The sequence below is a fragment of the Corvus moneduloides genome, chromosome 19 (assembly GCF_009650955.1).
Source record: "Corvus moneduloides isolate bCorMon1 chromosome 19, bCorMon1.pri, whole genome shotgun sequence".
NCBI classification, from domain to species: Eukaryota; Metazoa; Chordata; class Aves; order Passeriformes; family Corvidae; genus Corvus; species Corvus moneduloides.
In genome coordinates this window covers 8,973,391-8,999,387 of record NC_045494.1, presented here as the reverse complement: position 1 = coordinate 8,999,387, position 25,997 = coordinate 8,973,391, and the positions used below count along the sequence as shown (strand labels likewise).

The window sequence follows — 25,997 nt, the reverse complement described above, 5'->3', positions numbered from 1 at the left end:
GGGACTGTGAGAGCAAAGCGAGCCGCTCATTCACTGGAGGGGCAGAGCGGGTGTGCAGCACAGTGATTAAACAGAAGGCTGATCAGTGCTGTATGACATCTGATAAATAAACCCCTGAAACTGTGTTTCCCTAAGGCTCAGCCTCCATGTCTTTCACTACAAGGAGGGCACAGGTGCTGCTGTGATCAGCATAAACCAAGCATGTTAATCCTTCCGAGAACACTCATTTCCTCTTGGAGCAAAATTTGCAAGCAAGAACTCCTTCTTTGGACTTTCTGGGCTGTGGATCATGTGATAAAAAATGGGGTCAAATGCAATAAAACACCAGCTTGGTGAAAGGGTGACCTGTGGCCTGGGGAGAAGCATTGCTGCTCTCAGATCCATCTCCAGTCTATGGCAGCCCAGGGCTGGGACTGCTGCTTGTGACTGGCTGGGGGACAGCTTGCCCAGGGTGGTAAAGAAAAAACAAAGGTTGTTCTGTGTGTCAAAGGCAGTGGCCAAGTGGAGGCAAAGATCTTATGGCTCTGTGGAGAGATCTGGGATTGTAGGAAGAGGGGAAAGGAGAGGGTTGTTGTAACTTCGTGCTGCATTTGCTGAGAGTTAAAATCTACTTGGACAGTTTGATCTGCCTCCTTGCCACCCCAAAACACCCCACCCAAAACAGGGAGAAGAAAGCAGCAGATCTTACCTGTACCCTGTGCTGACAGGACCTGATCTTACAGAGCCTGGGAGCCCTTGCAGGGCCAGGCAGTGCCAGACTGCGGAGCAGATCTCAAATCCCGTCGGTTCACATCGCTGCTGGAGTACCTAGAGGGACAGGGTGATTGCCCAGGTACTTCTGAGCAGGTTGCTGGGAAGTTTTTGGGAGTGTGATTGGTTTTTCCATGTTTTCCAACTGCAGATTCTGCAGTTACCACACAGCAGCAGGAACTTGGCTTGTTTGCATTGTTCTGTGGCACTGCTGACTTGCGCTCCAGAAGTGAAAGAGAAAATCCAGTTGTGTGTGATATGTGGGTGCTTTAAGGATGGGAGGAGCCAAGTAAATTGTCTTTTTCTCTGAGATCCCAGTGGCTTCTGCATTTCCGTCTGGAAGAGGAGCTGAATAAATTGGGATTTGGAAAGGCTGTGCAGACACTTGGAGAAGGGAAGGAAAGAGGCATGAAGGCTTCCTTGGACACAAACAGCTTTTGAGGTACTCACACTGCCTTCTTCTGTAGAGGGTCCTGTCTTCCAGCCAGTCTGTTCTCTTATAAATTCTTGCTTTCTAGTTTTTAAGTAGACTTTGAGAAACAGGCACTGAAATGTCTGTGGCAGGAGGGAAATCATTGTGCTGCACGCGTTCTCCGTAAGGAGGAACATGCGTTACTGGTGCTTTGTAACTAAGTTATACCACATCTGTAGCCCAGCCTGGCAACCTCCAGAGAGCTCTGTGTGAACTCACACTGTTTGTGTGAATGCAGAAACACAACAGCTTCCTCAAGTGTGAGTGACCACAGAAATAATAGAATAAATGGATTAACAGCATTTTCCTGTTTATGTATTTCCTGACTAATTTTTCCCATATCCATTAACCTTTTTTTTCCCCCTCATAGCTCCTTAGCATGTCTTGCTAGTATGTTCTTTTCTGCAAGTGCCATCCTGTCATGTTTGCAAATAAGGGAGAATTTGTCAGAAGGGTTGCAGGAGAAATCCTTGCAGCTTTCCTCCTTTCCGAGGAGAAGCTGCCACCCAAGCTGGAGCTGACTGTGCATTTCCCCAGGTCCAACCTGACTCATGAACAATCCAACGTGGTGGAACCTTGGGTTCAGAATGAAACAAAACAGAATCCAAACATAAAGCATTAGTACCTACGGACAGTGGTTTTAAAACAGAGAAGTTAAACCAGTGAAAAACTTCATTCTACTTAATGTACTGCAGGAGAAATGAAAATGTTAGCAATGTTTTCTATTGGTTGCTGCGGAAAATTTATTTCAGAGCAGGTGGTGGGAAGCCAAAGTGTGCTTTACACTTGGGATTTTTTGCAGAGATTTCTCAGCTCAACCACAATGTCCTGCTGGTTGCTCTCTCTGCAGGGGCTAGTTGGAGCTGTGGATGCAAACTGCACTCGTATACTCACTTAGGAAAGAGGCTCTTTGTCCCTTTCCATGATTCTGTTTTATTTGTTTTTATTGCAAAGGCTTGTTGAGAGTGGCATAGAGCAGACCAGTGAGGGCAAAGTATAATGAAAGTGATACCAAAATGATCTCTTACATAAACTCCTTTTCTGGGAAAGAACTTAGAGCAGAAAAAAAAAAAAAATCTGTAGGATCTTTTGAAGTTCCTTGGGTTTTATTCTGTTGCTGTTGTACTTCCTTCAGTAGTAGTATTTTCTCCAAACTGACTGCAACTTATGTCTTCTTGGTGGGACCCTCAGGGTACCAGGTAAATCTTTTAGAGATTGTGGTGTTTTGTTCCACCAAGCTGGTTCTTACCATAAAACCCACAGACTAAAATGCTCCTGTGAAAAACGAGGTTCACTTTCTTGTGAGAATTTAAGGGATTTAATATAAAGACAATAAGAGACACATAAAATAAAGCAAAGAGGTACCAGCCGGGTGCCTTGGCGCTCTGCCAAGAGCACCCCTGACGCTCAAGGTGAGTCCTTTTTATACCATTTTTACTGTCTGTTCTTTAGGCATATTCAAATTTTTCCCGGAGCTGTTCTGCATGGCCACTCCTTGGGTCCGCCTTTTTAGAGCATGCGTGTTCTTCTGCCTTGCGGTTTTATTTCTTTTGATTCTTGGGGTTGGGCTCGCCAGGTGAGAGTCGATGGTAGGGTGGATCTCTCAATTCTCCAGACAGTCAGGGCTGATTGCAGCTTTGGCCTCTTTGCCCCCCGGGCAGAGCGGTGATAGCGGCTCTCGGACCCTCCTGGCCGCCCGTTCTCCGGGCGGAGCAGCCTTTGGGCCCTTTTGTTCCCTGGACAAAGTGTTGATCAGCAGCTTCTTGGGCCTCATCCTCTGCTCGCTTGGAGGTTATCTTACTTGTTCACACTTGCTAACATTCGTGCTAAAGAGAGAGAAAACTACATCTACACAGCAAAAAGCATTTCTAACTAATGTTAGAAATGTATCTACCTTTATACTTTGCGAGAAGCCAATATTATAATATATGTTTATAACACTCCTAAAGCTATAGATCCCAGGGTGTGAGGCTGGAAGAGGGAAAAGGGGTGGGGAAATTCAGTGTTTACAGCTGGAGAAGAGTGCTGGATTTTGTGTGTCCGTGACTGTGCTTAATGGTTTGTTGGAGAAAGAAGGACGTCTAAACCCTGGGACAGCAGCTCTGCTCTCCTGGCTCCTGTGGGGGTGTTGGGGGAACTCTGCTCTGGTCCCTTTGAGAGTGCTCACTGAAGCTGTGCCAGAGGCAGAAAGCCTAAGGATACCCATTGGAAAGGCAGTGAGCTGGCTTAACTTGTAGAACAAAACATGTATCAGGGTATTGCAGGTCATTAGCTTTTCACTTGGAGCTGCTGGAAGTGATGCCATTGCATTGGAGATTGAATTTTCTTCTTGTCTTGGCAAACACTAGAATTATTGTCTTGTGTTTGTTACAATGCCATGGGAAGAGGCTGAAAGTTTCAGGTAGTGATGTCTCCTCAAATAGATCCTTTTGAAAACAAAACCAAAGGACCTTGTTAAGGCTCTACAGTTTTCCTATCAAATCCTCTTTCTCCTGCCAGTGATCTCAGGTGGGCTGGTTGGTGGGTCAGGTCTGCCCTGGGGGAAAGCTGGGTGTGAGTGGCTGGTGTTTGCTGAAGGAACTCCAGCTCCTCCTGCTTGTTCCTTTATTCTCCTACTTCTTGCAGCTGATCTGCTTTTAGGGTCTGCCTTTGTTCTGTTACAGCTCTGCAGACAGCTCTGGTAGCTCTGAAAAGTGAAGTTTTGCCTTACTTTGAAAAGAAAGGGAAGCAGGTGAAAAAACTGGATGAAAAATATTTTCTGTCCAAAGAATGTGTTTCCCCTTAGATCTGAGTGCTTTATTGAAGTAAATTTAAAACTGATGGCAGGGAAGTGGCCAAGATAGCTGGAGAGTCTCCAGATTTTAGGACAAATCAGTGGGAGGGAAGGGAGATTTGGTGGATGGTGTTCTGGTTTTTGAAACTGAAGAGAAGAAGGGGAGAAGCAGAGAATGTCACCAGAGAGAAGAGGAAGGGAGATGTCCTTTGAGCACAATGAGGAGAGGGGCAGGAAGACCACAAGAGGGAAGACTAAATGAATGAGGATAGAAGATACAGACCTCAGGCTGAAAACTACTAGGCAAAACCCAAATCTTAACCTCTGGTCAAATAACCCTGCCAGATGTGCTGCAGCTGTTCTGTGCAGCAAACATGGTCTGGGGTAGAAATCCCCTGGAGGGATTTAAAAGACAAGAGGAAGTGGCACTTACGGACATGACTTAGTGGTGAGTTTGGCAGTGCTGTGTTAACAGCTGGACTCGATGGTCTTGAGCGTCTTTTCCAAACTTATGGTTCTGTGATTCCAAAACTGATGTCAGTCCCTTGGAATTCTGGTCATCTGCAGGGTAGGACAGATGGGAATTGTTAACTGTGCTTTGCAAATCAGGAAATGGGATAAAGTAATGCATGAAATATGAATGATCCGAAAAAAAAATCAAAAGGACCAATTTTTCAATGTACAGAAAGAGGATGAGAAGAGATTGTTGTTAATACTTGGTGGGGCCAGAGGAAATCCTTGCAGGACTGTCCAGGTGAGCAGGAGCTCTGTGCACAAACAGTTCCCTCACGTGGTGGTGGAAGAGGATGGATCACTCCTCGGAGGGTGCGTGTGTAGCAGTGCCAGGAGCCCGGCTCTGTCCAGCATTCCCTGGATTTGCATCTTGCATAGGGGTGACGAGAGCCTGAGGTGTCCCTGGTTTTATTCCATGGGAAATTTTGCAGCTGGTCTCAAGAACTGGCTCTGTACTTGTAGGCAGCCAGAGAGGGCGTGTCCTGCAGGTTGTGTTTCTCCTAGATGACCTATTTCTGGGAAATGGGGTGGAACTCTCAACAGATCTAGATCAGCACTAATACTCTTCCTGCTTTGCTCCATGAGGTCCCACGTGCACCCACAGAAACACAGGTGGGTTCAGTATTATAGTCAGTAGCAAAGGGTCAAGAGGGGCATTTGCATGGGTTCTGGCAGGAGCATTTATTGCTGCTACACTGCTGAAGGTTACAGGGGCAAACATGAACGTGATCCCGAAGCTCACAGTTTTATCCGGGGGTGGGGAAAAGGCAGGACCAGGGAACGGGGAACCAATGGGGAGCTCTGGGGGGGTGATGAGGGGTAGAGGCTGACAGCCAACCGGGGACTCCAAACTGGGATAGACTAACAGAACAGAACAAGCATCCTGGGAGAAGCCTTTCTGGTCACCCTAACATGAAGTGGTTCTTGGGGTACTAGGGACTTGTCTTACTGTCCCTCTGTCCCTTGTAATGTATGTTCACCAGTCACCACAAGCACAGACCATGACAGATAAGCATTTATTAACTTCTGCTGAAGGTATAACTAGGAATTAGTGCACAATTAATTTGGAAATCTCCTCAAGGTGCCTCTCAGGTAGTGACAGCAAAAAAGTAGTTTTAGTGAAAGCTTTTGATGAAAAGCTCCCAAGAAAAAAGCAGTTTGCATTTTCCAGAGCTAGTCTGGTGAGGAAAGTTAGATGAATTTTCTATAGTTTTTTCTTATTTGGCAAGTATTTTACTAAAACATACATCACAAAGTCGTGGCAGTTTTATTTAAATGGTTGATGATGAACTTCTGACAAAATCCGAGGATGTTTTGAAAAGAAATATCAAGTTATTGTTTGTTTGTTCATTTGACTTGAACAGCTGGTTCCCATCAGATCTCCTAAATTAAAAATATAATTTGATTTGACAATAAATATTTCATCTTAGGCCAAGTGAAACATTCAGTCAGCATAATTTATCTTCCTTAGTTAATTTTTTGGTGTGTTTTGGAAGTGACAACAATTCAAGCTGTTATTTGCTGCTCTTACTGAGGGGTATGTGCAGGGCCATTGCCTTGAGGAGCCCAGAGGATCTGGGCACCCGCCCAACAGGCTCAGGAGGGATTTCCCCTCTCCCTGCAGAAAGACCTTGTGTCTCCTACTGCTGTGGTTGAGCCAGAGGTGGAAAGGGGTGTGAGCTTGGCCCTTGCAGAGTGCAGTAGCAGCTGAGCAGTGTGAGGGTTCCTCTGCCTTGCTCCCATCGTGGTGGCCTGGGCTGGAAGCAGCTGTCTGGCACTTGGCCTGGGAGCTGTTTTCTTTTTGTCTGGACAAAGAGAACAGAGACAGGGTGCTAAGAAGTGCCTTTAATGTCCCAACAGGGAGAAGACTGAGGGAGGAGCCTGCTGAGCCTGCCCTGGCACTGGGAGGATCTGGGAGAGCTGCAGCCCTGCTGGAGCTGAGCCCCTAGGCATCCCCATGGATTCTCCCCACATCCTGCACTTGGGTTTCCTGCTCCTGGCTCTTGCTGCTCCCCGTCCAAGTGAGTCTCTGTGTTTGACCTCGGTGCTTTTCCCTGCACAGCAGTAGCTCAAAACCTCTGAACTGTTAGGAGAAAGCTCAGCTGTGCCCAGTTAAAACCAAGACCACAAAACCTCTGAGGTGAGAAGAGAAATTAAGGAGCTGAAGGCTGATGTGTTTGGCCTGTCACAGTCACCTCTTTTGGGAGGGGTGTCTGTTTGGGTCTGTCTGATATCAGATGAGGCGAGTCCTCTCCCACAGGACTGACCCTTTCCCAGGAGAGTCTGAGAGGAAACCTGGGACACTGCACCCAGAGTGGGCAGTCTGGCAGCTCAGCTCTGAACTTCAGTGGTCTTGGGATCTGGCAGTGTGTTGGAGGGACACCTAGGGGGATTGTGCCAAGGAGCTTGGGAAGGAAAGAGAACAAGAATAGATGAGCTCAGCAAGAAGAATGTCTTTCAACTCACTTCCCAAGCTGCCAGCTTCCCAGTTAAAAAAAACAGTGGAAGCTGTGGGGGAATTCTATGGTATTGCTCCCCCAGAAATTATCTGGGCACCGGCCCCAATACTGTATAAAATGTATGCATTGGCAGACAGTGTCTCCTAAGCCGGGACTGGGCTTTTCCACCAAAACTCATCCTGTTCTCTGACATTAAGCCTCTGGGGAGAAAACTGGTAGAAAATGTTGTTTTCTTTGTTTTTTCTGATTTAGATATTGCCATGTCCAGTGATGATCCTGCCAAGGGAACAAAGGACTCTTCCTCTGGCAACACAATTGTGACAGTCTACCACTGTAAGGACTGTGAGAGCAGCACATGCCAAGCTAGGGCAATCAGTTTTGAAAACTTTGAAAAAATCGCTGAAACACAAACCATGTCATTTTCAAATGGAGTCATTGAGATAGTGACCACCGAAACACACATCCTTGCGTGCTTTAAGCAAGCAAAGTCTTTTCCTGAAGGAATTTTTGGCATCGTCTGGGAAAAATCTGGGGGAGCAGGACACTCATGTGGGATCTTGAATTCTAAAGGTATGCTTTGCTGGGAGCCTGGTTATTAACTGATGGAAAACATCTTTGTGGGTAGGAAACTGAACTCTTCTGTATTTGAGCTGACAGTGAGTTTTATGAGTTGATGCCTTTTCCTGGTCTTAAAATCAAGAGTCAAACAGGGTTAGAAAGAAAAAAGGATTTTACCTTGGTATTTATTTTAAAGATCCCTAGGTGTGCTACACCCAGGTCGAATGCACCTCCATGCACCCCGCATTGCCCACCCCTAAAAGATCAGGTATAACATTAGAGGTGTTACTAATTAGCAGATCTATCAAAGATTCCCCAGTGAGAGGCTGGAATGAGCCCCCCTCCCCAAGGAACCTTCCCCTGGATGGTTCTATCTGAGTTTACAGAATGTGTTCTGGAGAGGACCTTGGGGTCTGGGCCCACTCATCCCTAACTACGAGGCTTCTAAGGAGTTTTGTCTCCTAGCTTAACAAACAAGTCCAAGAATGTAGGCAAAAAGGACTAAGAATACAGAAGTTGTAGAAAGGTATAAAAGGGATATAAAAGAAAAGGCAAAAAATCATCATGGCATCAAGTGAGCTAACTTCTGTGAAAAGAAGTCATAAAGTAATTCACAAAAGTTCTCTCAGGTCACACACTGCTTACAACTACACTGGGAGAGATACAGATAAGCACGTTACTCTATGATTTATAAAGGTACTTTTGTTGTTGTTGTTTTTTTGCAACAGCAATTCCCAAGGTGAAATTCTGTGCCAGTTTGCAGTGTGTGAATCCCACTTCTGCCAGAACACAGCCAGACCCAGGTCCAGCCTCAAGAGCTGCTCTGTGCTGCTCTTCTGTCCAAATCAATAAACACCCAGGAGCATCTTTCCAGCTTCCCCACAAAACTGCCAAAATCAGAGGTTCAAACACCTGTCAGTGCATGGAGCAAATGGCTCCAGGAGGCAAAACTTGCAGAGGTGTAACTTAGTTGAGCTCCATCCAAGTCAGTGACATTTCTGGCTGTAGTTGGTTCTCTGAGAGCAGCTTTTGTCACCTCTGCTGTTGGACTTAGAGCATCCTTTCTAATTTTAATTCTCAGCCTTTGTATGCCTTTGTTCAGCCTAAGAATTCCTCATGTATTTAATTTCTGGCCACCAGAATCAATTCCTCTCCTGTATTTATGCTCACCACTGTAAAATATCTACATGCTGTCACTACTGTGTAAAACTTGGGTGACACTAAAACATCCACAGTGAAATCTGGAAATTGCTGCTGACAGGGATGCCTGTATCCCTTGAGAGAGGAAGGGGTAGATGTGTAGGTGAAGATAGGAAGGAGTTTTCCAGATTATCTTAGAAGAAGAGTAAGTTATATTATGGCCCAGTGGGATGCAGGGTTGGTAGGAGATGCACTCCAGGGTCTTAGAGATTTACTCAGCTACTGGACTTGTTTGTTCCTCTTCTTTGGTTCCTGTGGATAAAAGGAAGCTGCAAAATTTTGTAATAGTTATGTTTTGAATATATTTTTATTGCATAAAGGTGATGATAAGATTTTTACAGATTTTTTTTTTATTATTATTCTTAATTAAATGTGAAAAGTTTCTTACCATCTTCAAATATTTCCATTCTTGATTCCCAGAACAATTCATCAACTTTAGTGAGAAGAAAATCTAATGACAATGGTTGATGTGAATTGTTGGGGAATGAAACATCTCCAATTTGTAGCAATCCTAGCAATCTTCAACTTTTGTGCTACATGATTCACTTTTTAAATCTATTGAATTCTTCAACATTTTAAACCTTTCATTGAAGATCTACATGATCCATATTTATAATCAAAACTTCTTTTACCTTTCATCTTTCTCAGAAAATGGAAGAGGTAACATCAGTACTGAGGAGAATAAAATTTGCTGTGAAGCAGAGACAGATGTCTGGAAACACAACCCTGCCCTGAAGTGCTACCCTGAAATGAAACCTGCAGAAACCAGAAACCCAACAGATGACATCCCTGGTGAGGGAATTCTAGATCAATCTCTTCACGTGTTGGTTTGCCTTTTGCTTTGAGAGGGGTTTGTCCAGAGAGCTGCACGTGAACAGAGTTTTACATGGGTGGCAGATGTTCTGAACACAGGGATGCTGAGGGAAGGGGGTACATGATGGGTGTGCAACAAATTCCCAAGAATTCCCCTTACCAGTAAGTGACAAATGAGACTTTGCCTTCAGACTAAGAGGGCATTTGTCACATACAGGCATTTTTATGTTCAAATTTCTTTCATGGTAGAAATCCCTGTTGTCTTCCCCAGGTCATGGACAAACAGATCTTTAAAAACCAGTCAAAGGGGATTTCCTCATTGGCCCTTGAACCCTTCATCAAGAATGGGTCTCATGCACCTTGTTGTTCGTTATTTGAGATGAGATTGATGCTAAAAGGTATCTGTTGTGGTGGGGTGTCAAGAATTGGCTTTGAATGTTGATAAAGTCAGCATTGTGGCAGGTACCTTCTTGAAGATATCCCAAGCCAGAGGCTCATTGTTGTGTCCTTCACCAGGTCCTTCTCTCTGTATCAGCTGTTGCTGGGTGCATTGCACAGCACAAAGTTCCTTTGTGTGGTGCTTATGAGGCAGCTCATGGCTTGGCAGTCCTGCTTGCTTCACTTGGATTCTCTCTTTTCTTCTTCTCTGCAGGTAATCCTGAATGTCCCACCAGCCAAATGAACAACTTTGGCATCTTGTTCACAGTTGCCTTCCTTGCGTTTCTCACAGGAATGTGCACCATGTATTGCTACTTTTGGCACCGGCGCGGCCAAGGTACAGTCTGGCAAATTGTGTGTTCCCTGTGGGTGCCACACCTGGCAGTGGAAAAAGCATAAAGGGTTTTCCTCCTGGATCTCCTCTCCAGTGTGTTGTTCATGCAGTTCTTAAGGATCTTCACTGGGCCAGCAGCTGGAATGAGCTCCCCTCCCATGGCTGCTGTGATGGTGCCCATCTGGTGGCTTTGTTATGAAAAATAAGCACAGAAGGAATTTCCTCACTGCTCCCTCCTGAAACGAGGGGGAAGTGCTGGCAGGGCCAAGTTGACTGCAGGGCTCAGCCTTCCCTCCATGGATCCTGTTCCTTGGAGCAGTCCCAGACTGCAGCATTGCTGTGCAGCTTCCCTGGCAGAGACGTGTCCCAGCCAGGAGACTGATGGACATCCAGGGATGGGCTGGCAGGGCCCTCAGGAAAGTGGTTCCCTCTCTCAGCCCTGCCCACTGGAGAGCCAGCTTTCATTTAAGAAAGAATACTTCCCTAAATGCATCCAAGGGGGAAGTTTGTTTTGCAAACCAATATGCATGGAAAGAGCTGGGATGGGCTCTGTGGAGACTTCTACAGACACCCCGTGACTCTGCCATACGGTTTCCCCCTCGATCCTGTGTCCACGTGGCTCCAGTGTTTTTGGCACCGTGTGTGCCCGAGGCTGAGACTCCTCTGTTACTTAGTCCATCCCCTAGGAAGTGACGTTGGTTGTTTCTTTCTGAGAGTCAAAGGATTAATTTTCCAAGTCTGAATTTGTTTCAGGAGGAGTTGCACAAGCTTGCAAAGCCCAGCAAAGACAACACACAACCAGTCTCCCTGTTGTTGTTACATCAAAAGATTAATGGATATATGGGTGTGAGGGGTAAAAAAAATTTACCACTGGTGACTGCCCTGAGGCCCTACCCTGGGGTGCAACATCCAGTGATGTCTCAGGTCTTTCCTATAGCCCCTCTAAGGCTGAAGGGTCACAGCACCAGGGCAGGGTCTCAGCAGAGCCTTCAACCCACGTTCATGGCCATGAAGCTGCCCCCCTTGTGGAGCAAGAGGTGGCCCAGTAGCAGATGGGAGAGGGGGGTTGCCTGGAGGACTTCACACTCCAGGTTTCCAAGTCCAAACACAGGTATTTGGATTATAATTCTAACTGGAATCTACAGTTTCTTTGGTGGCCTCACAGATATTTTTCCTTCATTTCTGCAGCTTCTAGGCAAGACAGACAGGATCCTGAGAGAGAAATACCACTCTGCCAGCAGGACCCTCCACTCTTGTCATGTACAGCAGCCACCTGAAAAACAGACTGATTTTCCATGTGAACTCCTGCTCTTGTATTCACAAATAGTCCTGTTTTCACAAATGCACCTTCACCACATCCACGCCTTCCCCAAGGATTGAGGCTCTTATCCAGCTCCAGGCCTTTGTGAGCAGGACAAGCAGCACCAGGAGCTCACATCCCCTCCTGGTGCTTGGCTGCAGACAGCAGCCACCCCAGGGTGTGTGGCTGACTCAGCAGCACAGGCTGAAACCAGCTGAATTCTCTCTGTGACTGAAAGTGTGAACTGCTCTGAAATGCACCCAGGTGTGTGTATTTTTTAATTCTCAGGTCATCTCTGGATTCACAAAAGCCTTTTGCACAGGTGGCTGGTTCATTGAACTAGAACGGTTTGGTCTTTTCACCAGACATTTGATTTTGCCCCTACCTGCAGGCTGAGGACATCTCTGTGTGTTTGTTCCTGTGCAGGTGTGGATGGGAGGCTGTGTCCAGCTCCCTCAGGAATGGCCTTGGATCACAGAGGCCTTGGCCTCCCCCAGGCTGAACAGAACTCTGGTATCAATCTTCCTGACAAATTAGGCAAGTTTAGACGGTGTGTGATGAATACGGCCCTACAGGAATCCTCACTGGGTAGTTGGTATCTTGAAATGATTCCCCATTCCCACTTGATTGGAATAAATCCTCTGCTTTTGCATTGGATCTAATTTAGTATCAGGGCTGTTGAGTGAAAATCAGTGGTAGCACAAGCAGAAAAGCAAATTCCTGAAGCAATGTGAATGTTTGCTGAATCATTTTTCCATGGTTTAGTTCCCCATAAACCTGTGGCTGAAACTTCCAGCAGGAAATCCCAAGGGATGTAGGACATGTTTCACTCTTGAACTCTGCTACAGTCAAATCTAAAAGGAAAAGTTCTTAATGTAAAAGATCTAAATAATTTTAATAATTACCGTAAAAAAGATAGAAGGGCCTCTGTGCTTAAATTTACCTTTTGTTTGGCAAAGGAGACCAATGCTCTTACGGGTTGGTGGGGTTTTTCCCCCTCAGGGCTTCACACTCACACTTTTAACTCACAGTTTTTACTCAGCTCTCAACTGATTTGATGCAAATTTTCCATTTTAATGTGGTGGAATGGAATCAAACCTTCCTGAAGGGATGACAATCCAGGTATTCCAAGGCTTCTAGGTATTTACTGAGTCTGTGGTGTTGATGATCCAGTTGTGAACTGTTTTATCATGAGGACTGTTATGTTTAGTCAATAAATCAAAAGTGAAAGTAAAAAGACCAGACTATGGATGAACCAAGGAGGAAAAAGACTCTTCCTCTTTATGCAGTATTTTCTCACAATTGCACTTCCATTTTTTTTTCCCACAACAAAACTGCTGGAAGCTTTTGACAGAGAAGAGGTGTGTAAAAGAAGTGAGGAAGGTTTCTTTGGATCACATTGTATTAACTTGAGGTATTCAGGTTTAGTGATGTGTACATTTAATTTTCACTCTGTAACAGCAGTTGGGGCCAGAGAACTGGGCATATTTTGAGATTAAAGGTTACATGGGCACCTCAGTGAGATCAGTCAGGAGACACAAGTCACAGACTGATCTTTATGTCTCACTCAAACACTCTTTCCTTCACATCTCTTCTTCCTACGGGTGATTATGCAGACTGTGATATCTGGGGACATCACTACCAACTGTTCCACTTTGCCCCTCTGGGGCCGTGTTGTGCTGGTGCACACCAAAGGTGCCACATCTCAGGGAAAGCAGTGAGAACTTGCTTTCAGGCGGTGTCTGTCCTCAGCAAGTGCATTTTGCTATTGAATATACACATAGAGGTGAATATTTTTAATCAGAGGATCATGGAATGGTTTGTGTTGGAGGGGATCTTAAAGATCATCTTCTTTTGTCTTACAAAATAAAAAAAAATGACAGATGATACTAAGGGGACTGCCTCACCAAAAGCCATCATTTGGTAGCTGTTGTTTCATTTGAGGTGTCATCATAATCACAATAAAACTGTCTTAAGCACTGGCTACTCGTTGTGTGGTGGTGAACCCCTCCTTTTCCAGGCCATGCTTCGATCTGAGAGATGCTGGTTAGGCCTTGGCCTTGATGAGCAGCCCCTGGCTCTGCTCCTCTGGAGTTTATCAGAAACACTAGCTGCTCCAGGCACTGCTGCTGTCCAAGGAGCTCCTGGTTTCTTTAGGAACAGCCTTGGAAATGATTTTTCTTGCCTGAATGGCACAACGTCCCTCTTCTCCCACTTCCAAAGGAGTTGTGCCAGTCTGAAGCGGGGCCCGGATGAAAGGTTGTTGTGACTAAAGTCCATCTCTTGTGGCCCTACAAACAGCGGTGCAAAACGAGACCCTTGGAGCTCTGCTGGGCTGCAGCAGCTCCACCAGAACCTCCCTCGGAGTGGGGCCTCTCTGAGCCGGGATCTCTCCCGTTTGCTGCTCTCGGGGGATCCCAAACAACGACGGATCCTGGGCCGATCCTGCCACTCGTCAAGGCCCAACTGTCACCCCTTGGGGAGATGCAAAAGGATCTGGAGTGAGCATTTCTCTGCCTCTGAGGGGAATTTCTGACAGGTTCCTTGCACTGACTCTTTATATCTGTGTGCAGATGCTCTGGCAAATATGGGAGAAATGCTGCTCTCTTTGATGTTTAAGTACCTTAGATAGATAAGTAAGTTAGGCCTGTCAGTAACTTTAATATAAGTTATAAAGTTTTAAATGCTGTTAACTGTTATTCCTTTGCTAAATTGTTACATTTAAGGTATAATTTCAGTACTGTTGAGTGCTGTTAAGGTTTTAGTGAGTGCCCTCACTGTCCTTTTGTCACACGTACCTGAACACACATGCACACAAGACTAGTCAGTTAATTTCTGTTTTGATTAACTGGATTTTGTTTGCCTTAAACATCTTGTAAATAGTAGAGTGAACCTTGCCAATGAACCTTGTCGTGCTGTCGCTTAATAACAAATCTGATGCTTGTTGATCCCCTTGCCAGGGATATTTTAAGAAATCTCAAACATTAGCTCTGAACATGCATTTCCCATTTGATCCCTCTGTTCCTCACTGTTCATTACGCAAGTACTTCTTGTTCAGTTTTTTTGGCTGTTGGGGTCATTGGAGAACTCCAAGGGTCTCCTTATACATTTCTCTACCTTTGTTTCTTAGGATAGACTGGACTTACACTTTCTGCAGACCTTTTCCCGAGAGGCTCCGTTACACAGTTCCCTGATGTTATTAAATGCTCCTTTCTTTAAAAAGACAAGAGAAAAATATATTTTCTTCCATTTTCTGCCACTTTCTCTTACTTTTAAATTCCTGAGTTAGATGTGAAACCAGCTCCAAGTATCAGGCTGAGTTTAGCGAAGTTTGTATTTTGGGAACCAATAGGATCATGCTGGGAATCTAAGAGAGAACTACATTTTCTGAGTGAGGGACAGCAGCCCCTTTTTTGCCAAGGCCTCTGAAGCTTGGGAAGGTGCTGAGTTGCTCAGGTCAATGGGCATGAAGGGCACTACAGGTGCCGGGGCAGCCCAGAAATGACATGTCCAGCACAGGGAAACTGAGGCCCACTCTTACAGAGAGGTTCTGTGGACGGAGGTGTTGATTTTGAAACCTGCTTTGGTATGAACAGACCAAGAGGAACTCAGATATTACAATTTCAATGCATTTCTTTTTTTTAGGTGAAGCAAGAGAACAGTTATCAGTGCTTGGGAAGGAGACTCCATCAGCATAACTTGCTCAATGAATGCTTCAGAAAATGAACATTTAATTGCTGGGCAGCTCTTTCTCACAGTGGTCCATTTGACAAAGATGTGGCGTTAGTAAATAACCATTCCCTGAAATACTTAGATTCTTGTCTAGTAAGTTCAAGGGTTTCTGCTGAATATCTCACAGCTGAGGGGTGCCAAGGGCTCAGAGCAGCCAGAGATGCAGAAAGCTCCGACAGCACCGGCACAGGCCCTTCCAGTTTCTGTAAGGAGGTCTCTGAGATGGGTGCTGGAGTGCAACAGTGCGTGCACAGGGCTGCCTGCTTGTTCTGCACAGGTAAGGATTCAGCTCACAGACAGGGAGTGCAGTGCATTTCCTTTTCCCCAGTTTCTGGCTGTTCTTTGAGACCACTTGCAGTGAAGAACCAGGATCAGCAGATGATGCCCCAGAGAAAAAGGGTAGGTGTGGATTCACGGGGGGCAAAGGGCTGCTGTCTCCTAAGGCAGATGCTGTGTGCTGAGGTACCTTGGGCTGGGGTCGAGTGACTGCTGTCACTGTCACAGCCCTCTGTGCCTCCAGGCAGGGGAGTGGCACTAATATTTGCTCCCTTATCTGCACATCAGAGGATATCTGGTGCCATGCACTCAGAGATGACATCATGCACTGGGCTTCTTTTGGTTTCTTTATGAACTGATTGATCAGAAGTCCGACATGATTTTCTTTCAAAACAGCAGGTTAATTTTCCAGGAGGAATCCCAGGTTGTTTCAGATGGCAGGGAAGGGTGCAATGGGTGGTGGGTCAGCTCGGGGTGAGCTGGGCAGCTCAGCCCAGCCAGCAGCAGCCTATGAGATGTCTGCTCCCAGGGGCTGCTTTTAGTCCCTGTGAATGTGCAGCGATCCCGAGTGGCTGTGACTGGCACAGGTTTGTTTGGAACAGAAGCTCCCTGTGAAGCCCTTGTTAAAAAGACTGTGCTGAGAGCCGGGGGGGGAGAGAGCAGCTTGGTGAAAGGGTGGGCTGGGGGGAAGCATTGCTGCTCTCAGATCCATCTCCAGTCTATGGCAGCCCAGGGCTGGGACTGCTGCTTGTGACTGGCTGGGGGACAGCTTGCCCAGGGTGGTAAAGAAAAAACAAAGGTTGTTCTGTGTGTCAAAGGCAGTGGCCAAGTGGAGGCAAAGATCTTATGGCTCTGTGGAGAGATCTAGGATTGTAGGAAGAGGGGAAAGGAGAGGGTCAGGCGCTCTCCAGGTCACCCTCCTGTTGTAACTTCGTGCTGCATTTGCTGAGAGTTAAAATCTACTTGGACAGTTTGATCTGCCTCCTTGCCACCCCAAAACACCCCACCCAAAACAGGGAGAAGAAAGCAGCAGATCTTACCTGTACCCTGTGCTGACAGGACCTGATCTTACAGAGCCTGGGAGCCCTTGCAGGGCCAGGCAGTGCCAGACTGCGGAGCAGATCTCAAATCCCGTCGGTTCACATGGCTGCTGGAGTACCTAGAGGGACAGGGTGACTGCCCAGGTACTTCTGAGCAGGTTCCTGGCAAGTTTTTGGGAGTGCGATTGGTTTTTTCCATGTTTTCTCACTGCAGTGTGCCACACAGCAGCATGGACTTGCCTGGTGTCCAACATTCAGTGACATTGCTGACCTGCACGCTAAATTTAAAGTCCAAATGCATGTAATTAGGTTCTAATTACATCTAATTACATCTTAAAGAAGGAAGGAGCCAGTATCCTGCTTTTTCTCCAGGATCCAAGTGACTTTCTCATCTCTTGCTCAGGGCTCTGGAAGAGGAGCTGAACGAGCTGGGGTGGGGAAAGGCTGTGCAGGCACTTGGAGAAGGGAATGGGAGAGGCCTGAAGGCTTCCTTGGACACAAACAACGTGTGAGGTACTCACTCTGTCTTCTTTAAGTGCTCCTGTCTTAGAGACAATCTGTTCTCTTAGAAATTGTTGCTCCTTCTACTTGTTAAGTAGATCTGTAGAATACAGTTGGCTTTCTGGGCTGCAAGTTTAATTTTCACTTTGAGAGAGTACATTGCTATGGTGGAAAAGGCTTTATTGTCTTGGTAAAGATTGGAATTATTTATTGTCTTGGCATTGCAATGAAGTTAAGGGAGAAGGAAAAGCCTGAGAGTTTCAGGTAGTGATGTTTCCTCAAATAGATCCTTTTAGCAACAGGATCAAAAGGCCTTGTTAGGGCTCTACAGATTTCCTGTCAAATCCTCTTTCTCCTGCCGGTGATCTCAGGTGGGCTGGTTTGTGAGTCGAGTGTGATCTGGGGGGAAGCTGGGTGTGAGTGGCTGGTGTTTGCTGAAGGAACTCCAGCTCCTCCTGCTTGAGAATTAATCACATTGTCATTGCCAAGATGCAGATCAAATCTGCTGCTTTGTGTGCAGGGCTTGTGTAAGAATTGAGTGTTTTCCTGAAGCAGTGGAGCACCTCTCATCTTGCTCCTTACAAAGCCAAGACTTTTGCATCTGCACCCACCAATCTAAGCCCATGGGAGCCCTGACAAACTGAACTGATTGTACCAAGCCCCTGCATTTCAGGGAGGCCACAACCGGGGGAAAACTGCATGACTTTGTCACTGTGAAGAGCAAATTTGAGCCTCCCCTTTCTCAGTTGCCTTCCAAGGGGAGGTAGGTGCTCCCCATAGACAACTTTCTACTGCAGCCCTGTGGGCTGGGGGTTGCTCAGAAGCAGGAAACCAGGGGTGGTTTAAGTGTGAAGAACCCCAGATGCACCTCCCAGAGCCATAGCTTTTCCCCCTCTATCACAATCACTGTGATACAAAGGCAAAAGCAAAACTCTGCTGACTTTTTTCAGTAGACAGCTCATGTAGCTGGAAGACAGCAGCCCAACCTGGGGCTTACGACTCTCTCCTCAGGACTTTAACTCATCGGTCAGACTGAGGGAACAACTAAAAAGAACTTTGGAGATGCTGTGGATGTCGTGTCTCCCAAGTGCCTCCCTCTTTCTTCTGCTTCTCCCGTGCTTCCCTGCCCAGGACAGTACGTACAACATCGATGCTCTTATATTTCTTACATTTCAGTATTTTCTTTTCTTTTTTTCCAACCTTCTCTAAGCTATGTTTGTCTTAGACATGCAATGCTCTCTATTTAATTTTTCTTCCCTTGTTTATGATGTAGCTTCTTTTAGGTGTTTCCCATCTGATCTCTCTATTTCTCACTGTTCATTGCACAAGTACTCACTGTTCAGTTTCTTTGGATATTGGGGACAATGGAGAACTCCAAGGATCTCATTATATATTTATATATCTTTGTTTCTTAGAATAGATTGGGCTTACACCTTCTGCAGCCCTCTTGCTGAGATTCTGTATTATCCAGTTCCCTGATGTTATTTAAATGCTTCTTTTAAAAGACAAGAGAAAAATGTATTTTCTTCCATTTTCTGCCACTTTCTCTTACTTTTAAATTCCTGAGTTAGATGTGAAACCAGCTCCAAGTATCAGGCTGAGTTTAGCGAAGTTTGTATTTTGAGAACCAATAGGATCATGCTGGGAATCTAAGAGAGAACTACATTTTCTGAGTGAGGGACAGCAGCCCCTTTTTTGCCAAGGCCTCTGAAGCTTGGGAAGGTGCTGAGTTGCTCAGGTCAATGGGCATGAAGGGCACTACAGGTGCCAGGGCAGCCCAGAAATGACATGTCCAGCACAGGGAAACTGAGGCCCACTCTTACAGAGAGGTTCTGTGGACGGAGGTGTTGATTTTGAAACCTGCTTTGGTATGAACAGACCAAGAGGAACTCAGATATTACAATTTCAATTGCATTTCTTATTTTTAGGAGGAGGAAATGAACAGTCAGCAGATGTTATCAGTGCTTGGGAAGGAGACTCCATCAGCGTAACTTGTCCAATGAATGATTCACAAAATCAAGTGGGAATGTACTTGAGAGCTATCAGACAGAATCTCAATGTGATATATGTTCCCAAGGACGAATCTCCAAAAGTCAATCCTGCCTTTGCTAATCGCACCGAGTATTCAAAGGAAGGGGAGAATTTCAGGATAACTCTGCAGAGGTTACAGGAATCTGATCCCAAAATCTATGTATGCTCTGAGATGGTTAAAATCAATGACCGTCACAAAGACCTATATGGGAAGACAACCATAGTGGTGCTCAAAGGTATTGCAATTCCACCTTTTATGTCATGAATTAGTAAATGCAGATCTATATTTTAAATCAAAGATTGGAAGAAAACACAATGGGAGGGCAAGTCTGGCAGAACTTTTTCCATGTCTGCTCAGGTCATGTACAGATTTGAAGGAAAGTGTGGGTGTTTCTTCTTGAAACAATGAAGAAAACACATTAGATAGTATGGTACTAAAAAAACCCCAAACCACCCTAGAACATTAATTTGTGACTTTTTAATCACAGCTACAGATTTTCATATGAGTCATAGGTTGCTGCAGCAGTTTGGAAGCAGTGAGGTCCCACAGCTCTTTCTAAAACAACCTGTCAAACCTTTATAAACAACCAGCAGAGCAAAGAGGGGCTTTTTTTTTTGGTAGTGGTTTTCGCAAGTCTCTTTTGTTTTTACTAATTCGTCTTAAATGACAAATTGGTAATAATTGGGAAGCTGGTGCTATGCAGGGTCTGCAAGCTGGGCATGAGTGGGTAAAGGGTTTTTTCTCTTGTTAGTGAGGAGTTGATGAATGGGCAGAAGCACTCCTTTTGGCAGATATTTCTGCTTGGGGGAACAATTTTTTTGTCTTTTTTTTTTTTCCCATTAGATGAGAGTTGAGCCCACACTATTCAGTGGGCAGTTTATTCCTCTTTGTACCCGTCCTTCCAATGAGACCTTCTAACCTGAAACATCTTTCCCAAAGCTTACAGGGCTTTCTTCCTTTCCTGTCCCCTAGATATGTGAAATCTAATTGATTGCTGATCAGCAATAGTAATTTATATCCATGAAGGATTATCATCTCCTCCCTTAGGCTTCTCCTTCCGAACTTCTTGGCTGTGTTTTCTCAAATGAATCACATCTTCTTTATTGTGTATTGTCTCTCCAAATTATTTTACTAAATTGCTTTATATGTCTTTTTGACTCTGATCCTCTTCTCTGAAATGCTTACAATCTTCCCTTTACAAACTTGATAAATTCTGTCCTCACTCCCTTATCCACTTTAATGATAATGTTAAAAGGAACAAGTCCTGTCCTCAGAGGAGCTCAGTGGAATGTCTTTCCAGCTGGACAGTGAGTCATTAATAACCACTCCATTCTCATAGACCGTTTTCATCATGGATGGGACACACACTGTATGATTTGATCCAGACCAGTAGCCCCCAGGTCCCTCTATGGCTTCATCTCACTTGAGAAAGCAAACAATGATGCATGGCTCAAGGACATGCTGATCAGGCTGTATTCCCTTAGAGGAGGTCAGTATAGGTCATTTTTTAGGTAGATGCAGACCCTTTGCAAACAGCCAAACCTGTTGGTCAGTCCTACTTTCAGATCCTGAGGCAGGAAGATATGCCAGGGTGTACTAAAATATATCGTTCTTCTCAAAGCATGTTTAAAAATTCATTTTATCTAAACTTCTATGCTCTGTTCTTTCTGTCTGTGACCTCTGCCCTTGCTCCCCAGTTAAAATGCACCATGTTAAGCATGTGATAGCCACTAATCTCTCTGGTTTTAGCTAAATCCAGCAGGGCTCTGGAGCAGTCACCACTTTATGCCAACCCTGAGCAAGGCCAGTCTGTCAGGATCACCTGTGTGTTGAAAAGCTCACCTGAAGCTGAGGGGTTCTACTTGCTCAGGACTCACGTGCAACCTGCCATAGTTCTGCATGGGTCAAAGCTCAACAGATCAAGGGTTTCTCCTGCCTTTATGAGTCGCTTGGAGTATTCACAGGTAGGAAATAGAACGGTGATAACTCTACATGACCTGCAGGAGGATGACAGTGATAACTATGTCTGTGCTGAGGAGGTGACAAATTCCCCTCTGCTCTCATCGAGTGGCACCATGGTGTTGGTTAAAGGTATGGCCCTTTTGCTTATTTAATCATAAATAACTATTGTGTTGTAGTGCAAAAAGTGGACAGAAAGCTTTCTGAACTTCAGTCAGGACAGGCAAACCTGGGTAAATTTGGAGAGTGGGCTCAAGCTCCTTTGTGCCCTGTTGAGCTTGGACACAGAAACACTCTGTGTTTCTACCTGCCTCGTACAACCAGAGGGGTATTCAGACCTTGCCATAATCCTGCATCTTAGAAAAAGAAAAAAAGGCCAAAATAAGATAACAAACACTTCACTGTGTGAAATCTGTCAGTTTTAGGATATGAATAAGTATTTTTAGCAACAATTCCTTGACCTTAACATGACATAAATGACTTTTAGAAACCATTCCCTCTAGCAAGTCTTGTGTTTAAAAATAGATCACATCAGGGACCACAAAACAAGTCCTCAGGCACTTGCTTCAAGCACTACAGACCACAGCAGAGGTGTTCTCATGTACCCTTGTCACACACTGAGCACTCTGTGAGCACGTGCTGCAAAGAGGGGGTTTGGGTTTTTTTTGTGTTCCCAAGAGGGGAGTTGATTTTTATGTGCACCAAAGATGGGGTTTTACTTTTCTGTGCTCCAAAGAGGTTTTTTTATTTTCCTGCAGGATGGTGCTGTACCCATTTGCTAAGCTGAAGTCTGAACCAGCAACATAGTGCTTGATTTTGATGTTACTGGTGCAATTTAACCCTGTGCATTGGGCTTTGCTGATGCTTTTCTAAAATAAGGTTTACAAAGCCCCAGAGAGTTGCAAAGGATTTTCCTGCAGTCTGCAAAGGCAACTGTGGTCCCATTCTGTGCCACCACCCACAGCTGGGGCAACAACTCAGTAAAGTGAGGTGGGGGAAATGACAGCACAAAAAAGCAGGGGGGTGATTATTAATTAGTGTGTTATTCAGATATGGAATAATTGAGGTTTTAGAGAGTTGAAACCCTTTCCACCAGCATTATTCTGCTCAGCGTGCTTCATACCACAGCATCCTCCTGCTTCTGTCTGTACCTCTCACCAACCTGGCTCTTGGATAATTCAGAGCCCTTAGGGTTGCAGCGACACTGCAGGAAAACATTTTCTGCTCCCATTAGGAGTGTGTGGTCCACTTCTGCTCAGTGGTGGGGAAGCTACATCTTTGTAAAGTGCTGCAGATGCCACCTGCAGCCATCCCCAGCCTCTGGAAGAGCACAGGAAATGGCAGTGAGAATATTAATGGGATGACAAACATGGCTCTGTAGCTGTTGATATCCAAAATTTTGATTAACCTGTAAAATTTTTTTTTTCAGAATAAAAATAAAATTCTGCCTCTTTGTATTTATAATAATACTGCTGTAATTTTACATGCAGAAGTGGAGCAGGCATGCAAGAAGAGCTCCTGGGGTTTGTATGCCCTTATTGCCGTGGTGGCACTGCTGTTCTGTGCCCTGGTGTGCTGCACCTTGTACCGTGTGGATGTAAGTACACTGTCACCACAGCAAAACTGTGCCTGGTGGAGCAAACCGATGTTATTTTTAAATAGTGACTGAGTCAAGCAAATATCTGAAAAACCTAAGCAATTGTGGCTTCCTATTGCTCTCCTATTTTCCCTTGTTTAATATCTTCCAGCTGTAAACTGTTGGCAGCTAACATGGTATCTTGTATTTCTGTAACCCTTTGTCAATGAGGTATTGTTTATCTTTTGATAACAAACCTCACGTGAGCTGTGTGGTTGACACAGCCATGTGTTGTGTGTGTCTCTTGGAACAAAGCCCCTCGCTGTTCTGTTTTGCTTGCTTTTTAAATTTTTTTTATGTGAATTGGGACTGGAGCTGTACATAGCAAGCTTGTAAGAGATGTAAGAGAACACTTGGAGGGGGACACAAGGGCAACAAAAACTCGTAAAATAGCCTGATGTCTGAAAGTAGCACTAGGAGAAAAAAAAATTGCCCCGTTCTAGAAAAAAACCTTTCTTACATTTTTTTTCCTTTACTGGGATTATTTCTATTCATATACTGCAGAAAGTGCCCAGAAATTGTCTCTGATAAATCCTTCTGTTCCATAAAGATTACTGAAAATGAAGTGTATGGTTCACAGGCTCCTGTCTCATCCCTCCACGTGTGGATCCAGCACTGCTAAAAACCAGTAGTGCAACATAATTCTGTCAAAGCCCAGTGGGAACTGGTGTCTTGTGCTACCAGTCTAAGAATGAGCCTTATTTATGTCAGAGCTAGAGCTCCATCCAACTCTTGAGGGAACTTTTAGTGAAATTGCATCAGACTCTGTCATGGGTTAGCAAGCATAGTCCCAGAAGTGATGTCCTTGCTAAGGGGTGCTTACAGCTTCATCTGGGACCTGACAGAACCTATCAGCTGGCCAGTTTGAATATGGACAATTCTTTAAGCCACTTAAAGTTGTGACCGCCTCTGTGATCCACACTTAAGAATAGGAAACCCCGAGGCAGAGCCTCTCTGTCTCGTTTCCGGCGCTGGGACAGGTGGCTGCAGGCCCCGTGTGGGGGGCAGCGGGCCCGGCCCAGGCCCTGCTCGGGCCAGGCCAGGCTGGGCCACGGCCATCCTGGAGCCAATGGGCCCTGTTCCATCCGTGGAACTCCCCCTTATCCCTGCTGTGGGCAGCCGGAGCAGCTCGGCTCCCCCTCTCCAGTGCAGCCAAGATTCAGCTGAAGCTGCCCTGCTGTCCAGCAAAGATCATGTGAGCAACAGCGATAAGCTTCATTCCAGCTGCAAGGCCTGGGTGAGATTAACCCTTTTAGTGCTGTGAAGAGCTGAAAACCTGAGGGGAAAGAAAGAGGAGATGCTTAAAGCTGAAAATCTGCTGTGAAGCTATGATATATCAGAGCACCCATTGTAATTTCATGAAGGCATGGGGGGTAGAGCGTTCAACTTGTACTTGTGAGCAAAAGCACCTGCGTTGAGATAGGCAGATGCTGACTTAAAAGAAAGTTAAATAAATAAGCTGATAATTTCCACTTGGTCCTCTAAGACCTCACAGGGTCGTGAGAGGAATTTTAAAGTACATTTCCTCTTCCAATAGATGATGTAGATGGACTCCTGAGATGGAAAACAACTCCTCAGTTGAGGTCTTTCCAGGCTCTGTTTTGAATGGCTGTTTTCTTTGTTTTGCAGGTGAAGAAATATTTCCAGAAGAAAAAGCCCAATGTGGTATATGAAGACATGTCCTACAATTCCAGACGTAGCACACTGGTCAGAACCAACACCTACAGCAGAGGTGAATAAACTTCTGCCAGCTGGGACCATATGTACATTGACCTTTCCCTTACAGGCGGCTCTGAGAGCTGCTTTCACCAGCTGATGTAGTAGCTGAACTGAAATTGCTATCACCTACCTTCTTCAGTGCGAAGAAAAACCTCATTTCCAAGGCTCTTTCTACTTTTTTTGATTTTTTTTTTTGTGATGTACAGAAAATGTAGCGAAATGCAGGTACCCTGGACATGTGTGTGCAGTTCAGTGTGAAAAAGCAGCATTTTGGGGCTAAATGAAACATATGGGCTTGTTTCTTTGACCAATAACCCTTTCTGGGCAAGTGGGATGGATGGGGAGGTCTGGTTCTGAGCTTTGGTAAGTGCTCAGGAAGACCACACAGGTCTGTTCAATAGTTTGCAATGGATCCACACAGGCCTGGATTCCAGCTCTCTCATGGATCCTCGGGGCCTGCCCAAGAGCTCAGGCAGCTAAAACTACTCAAGAGTTACAGCAGGGAAATCTGTTTTGAAGAAACTTCAGAAACGTGGCAGGGTGCATCATGAGTGTAGTGCTGGATCCGTGTGGGCTCACTTGCTCCGAGGTCATGACAGTCCCACAAAAACACAATCAAGTGTAGATTTTAATTTACTGCCTCTGTCAGAGCTACTGGCATGACTGATGACTAAAACTGAGTCCTGGTGGCTTCTTGGGACAGCAAAAATGTTTGTGATGTGCTGTCTCAGCAGGATGTGTTTCTCCAGGTCAGTGACTCCACACTGTACAACACAAGATGAAATCATCTGGGGTAAAGCCAATGCCTGCATTCCAACCTGGGCACGGGTGGGGCTGATCTAAAACCCCTTCTTACCAAAGGGATTTATCAAAACTCACATCAGGCAAGAAGAGGCTAAATTTGGTTTAGTAACAGTTTATAGAACAGGTGGCTGTGGGAGCTGGGCTGAGGAAGGGTTCGGCCTCCTCCAGGGGTGTTTTGGTTTTGTAGTGTTGGGGCCACTGTGGAAAGTCAATAATGTTCCACAAAGGAATGCTGGATTGCCTTGATACAGGGCAGGATTGATGGGGGTGACTTGTGGCTGCTGACGACAGTTTCTCTCTATTGATGTAATTGTTTATTTTTTTGAGGGATTAGGGTCAGTTTATCTTTGATGAGTGCATAGCTGGAGCAGAGCCAGGCACAGAGGAAAATTCTCTGACAATGCTCTGACAAGATCCCAGCTTGCCAGGACACTCCTGCCCCTCAGGATAGCCCATTTCCTTCCGAATATCCCTCATGAAATGCTGTGCACCAGACCTGAGGGAAAAATCCCCTCACTGGGGGGTGGCTGGTGCAGGTTCACCCTGTGAGCAAAGAGGTGCTGTCCTCACACGGCCAGACCTGAATAAATTGTGTTTGTGATGGGGCTTTGTACAGTTCCTTGATATTTTCATACATATATTAAAACCTGTTTCATATATCTTGCAAATAAATGGATGTTTCTTTTAA

The 25,997-nt window shown here is 45.4% G+C and overlaps 1 protein-coding gene and 1 long non-coding RNA gene across 6 annotated transcripts in view; one reads left to right on the top strand and one right to left on the bottom strand.

The window, feature by feature from the left end:
* The window catches only part of LOC116453506, a 5,545-nt gene extending 4,771 nt beyond the window's left edge, over positions 1-774 (bottom strand). Inside the window, exon 1 of one of the 2 annotated variants that reach the window (XR_004243840.1) lies at positions 689-774. This is a non-coding gene — a long non-coding RNA (uncharacterized LOC116453506). The remainder of the gene's footprint in view (positions 1-688) is intronic. The other variant, XR_004243841.1, reaches the window with a different exon arrangement.
* The window catches only part of LOC116453505 (T-cell antigen CD7-like), a 26,290-nt gene extending 293 nt beyond the window's left edge, over positions 1-25,997 (top strand). The window contains exons 1-15 of one of the 4 annotated variants that reach the window (XM_032129041.1): positions 29-832; positions 1,062-1,192; positions 6,369-6,529; positions 7,220-7,537; positions 9,374-9,517; positions 10,191-10,313; positions 11,499-11,874; positions 15,256-15,619; positions 16,635-16,967; positions 17,062-17,171; positions 18,171-18,294; positions 19,088-19,426; positions 20,941-21,282; positions 22,641-22,747; positions 24,416-24,700. In XM_032129041.1, coding sequence (XP_031984932.1) covers positions 18,222-18,294; positions 19,088-19,426; positions 20,941-21,282; positions 22,641-22,747; positions 24,416-24,526 — 972 coding nt within the window. In that variant the 5' untranslated portion in view covers positions 29-832; positions 1,062-1,192; positions 6,369-6,529; ... (6 more) ...; positions 17,062-17,171; positions 18,171-18,221 and the 3' untranslated portion in view covers positions 24,527-24,700. Of the gene's footprint in view, positions 1-28; positions 833-1,061; positions 1,193-6,368; positions 6,530-7,219; positions 7,538-9,373; positions 9,518-10,190; positions 10,314-11,498; positions 11,875-15,255; positions 16,968-17,061; positions 17,172-18,170; positions 18,295-19,087; positions 19,427-20,940; positions 21,283-22,640; positions 22,748-24,415 lie in introns of those variants that run through there. The other 3 variants (XM_032129043.1, XM_032129039.1, XM_032129040.1) reach the window with 3 other exon arrangements.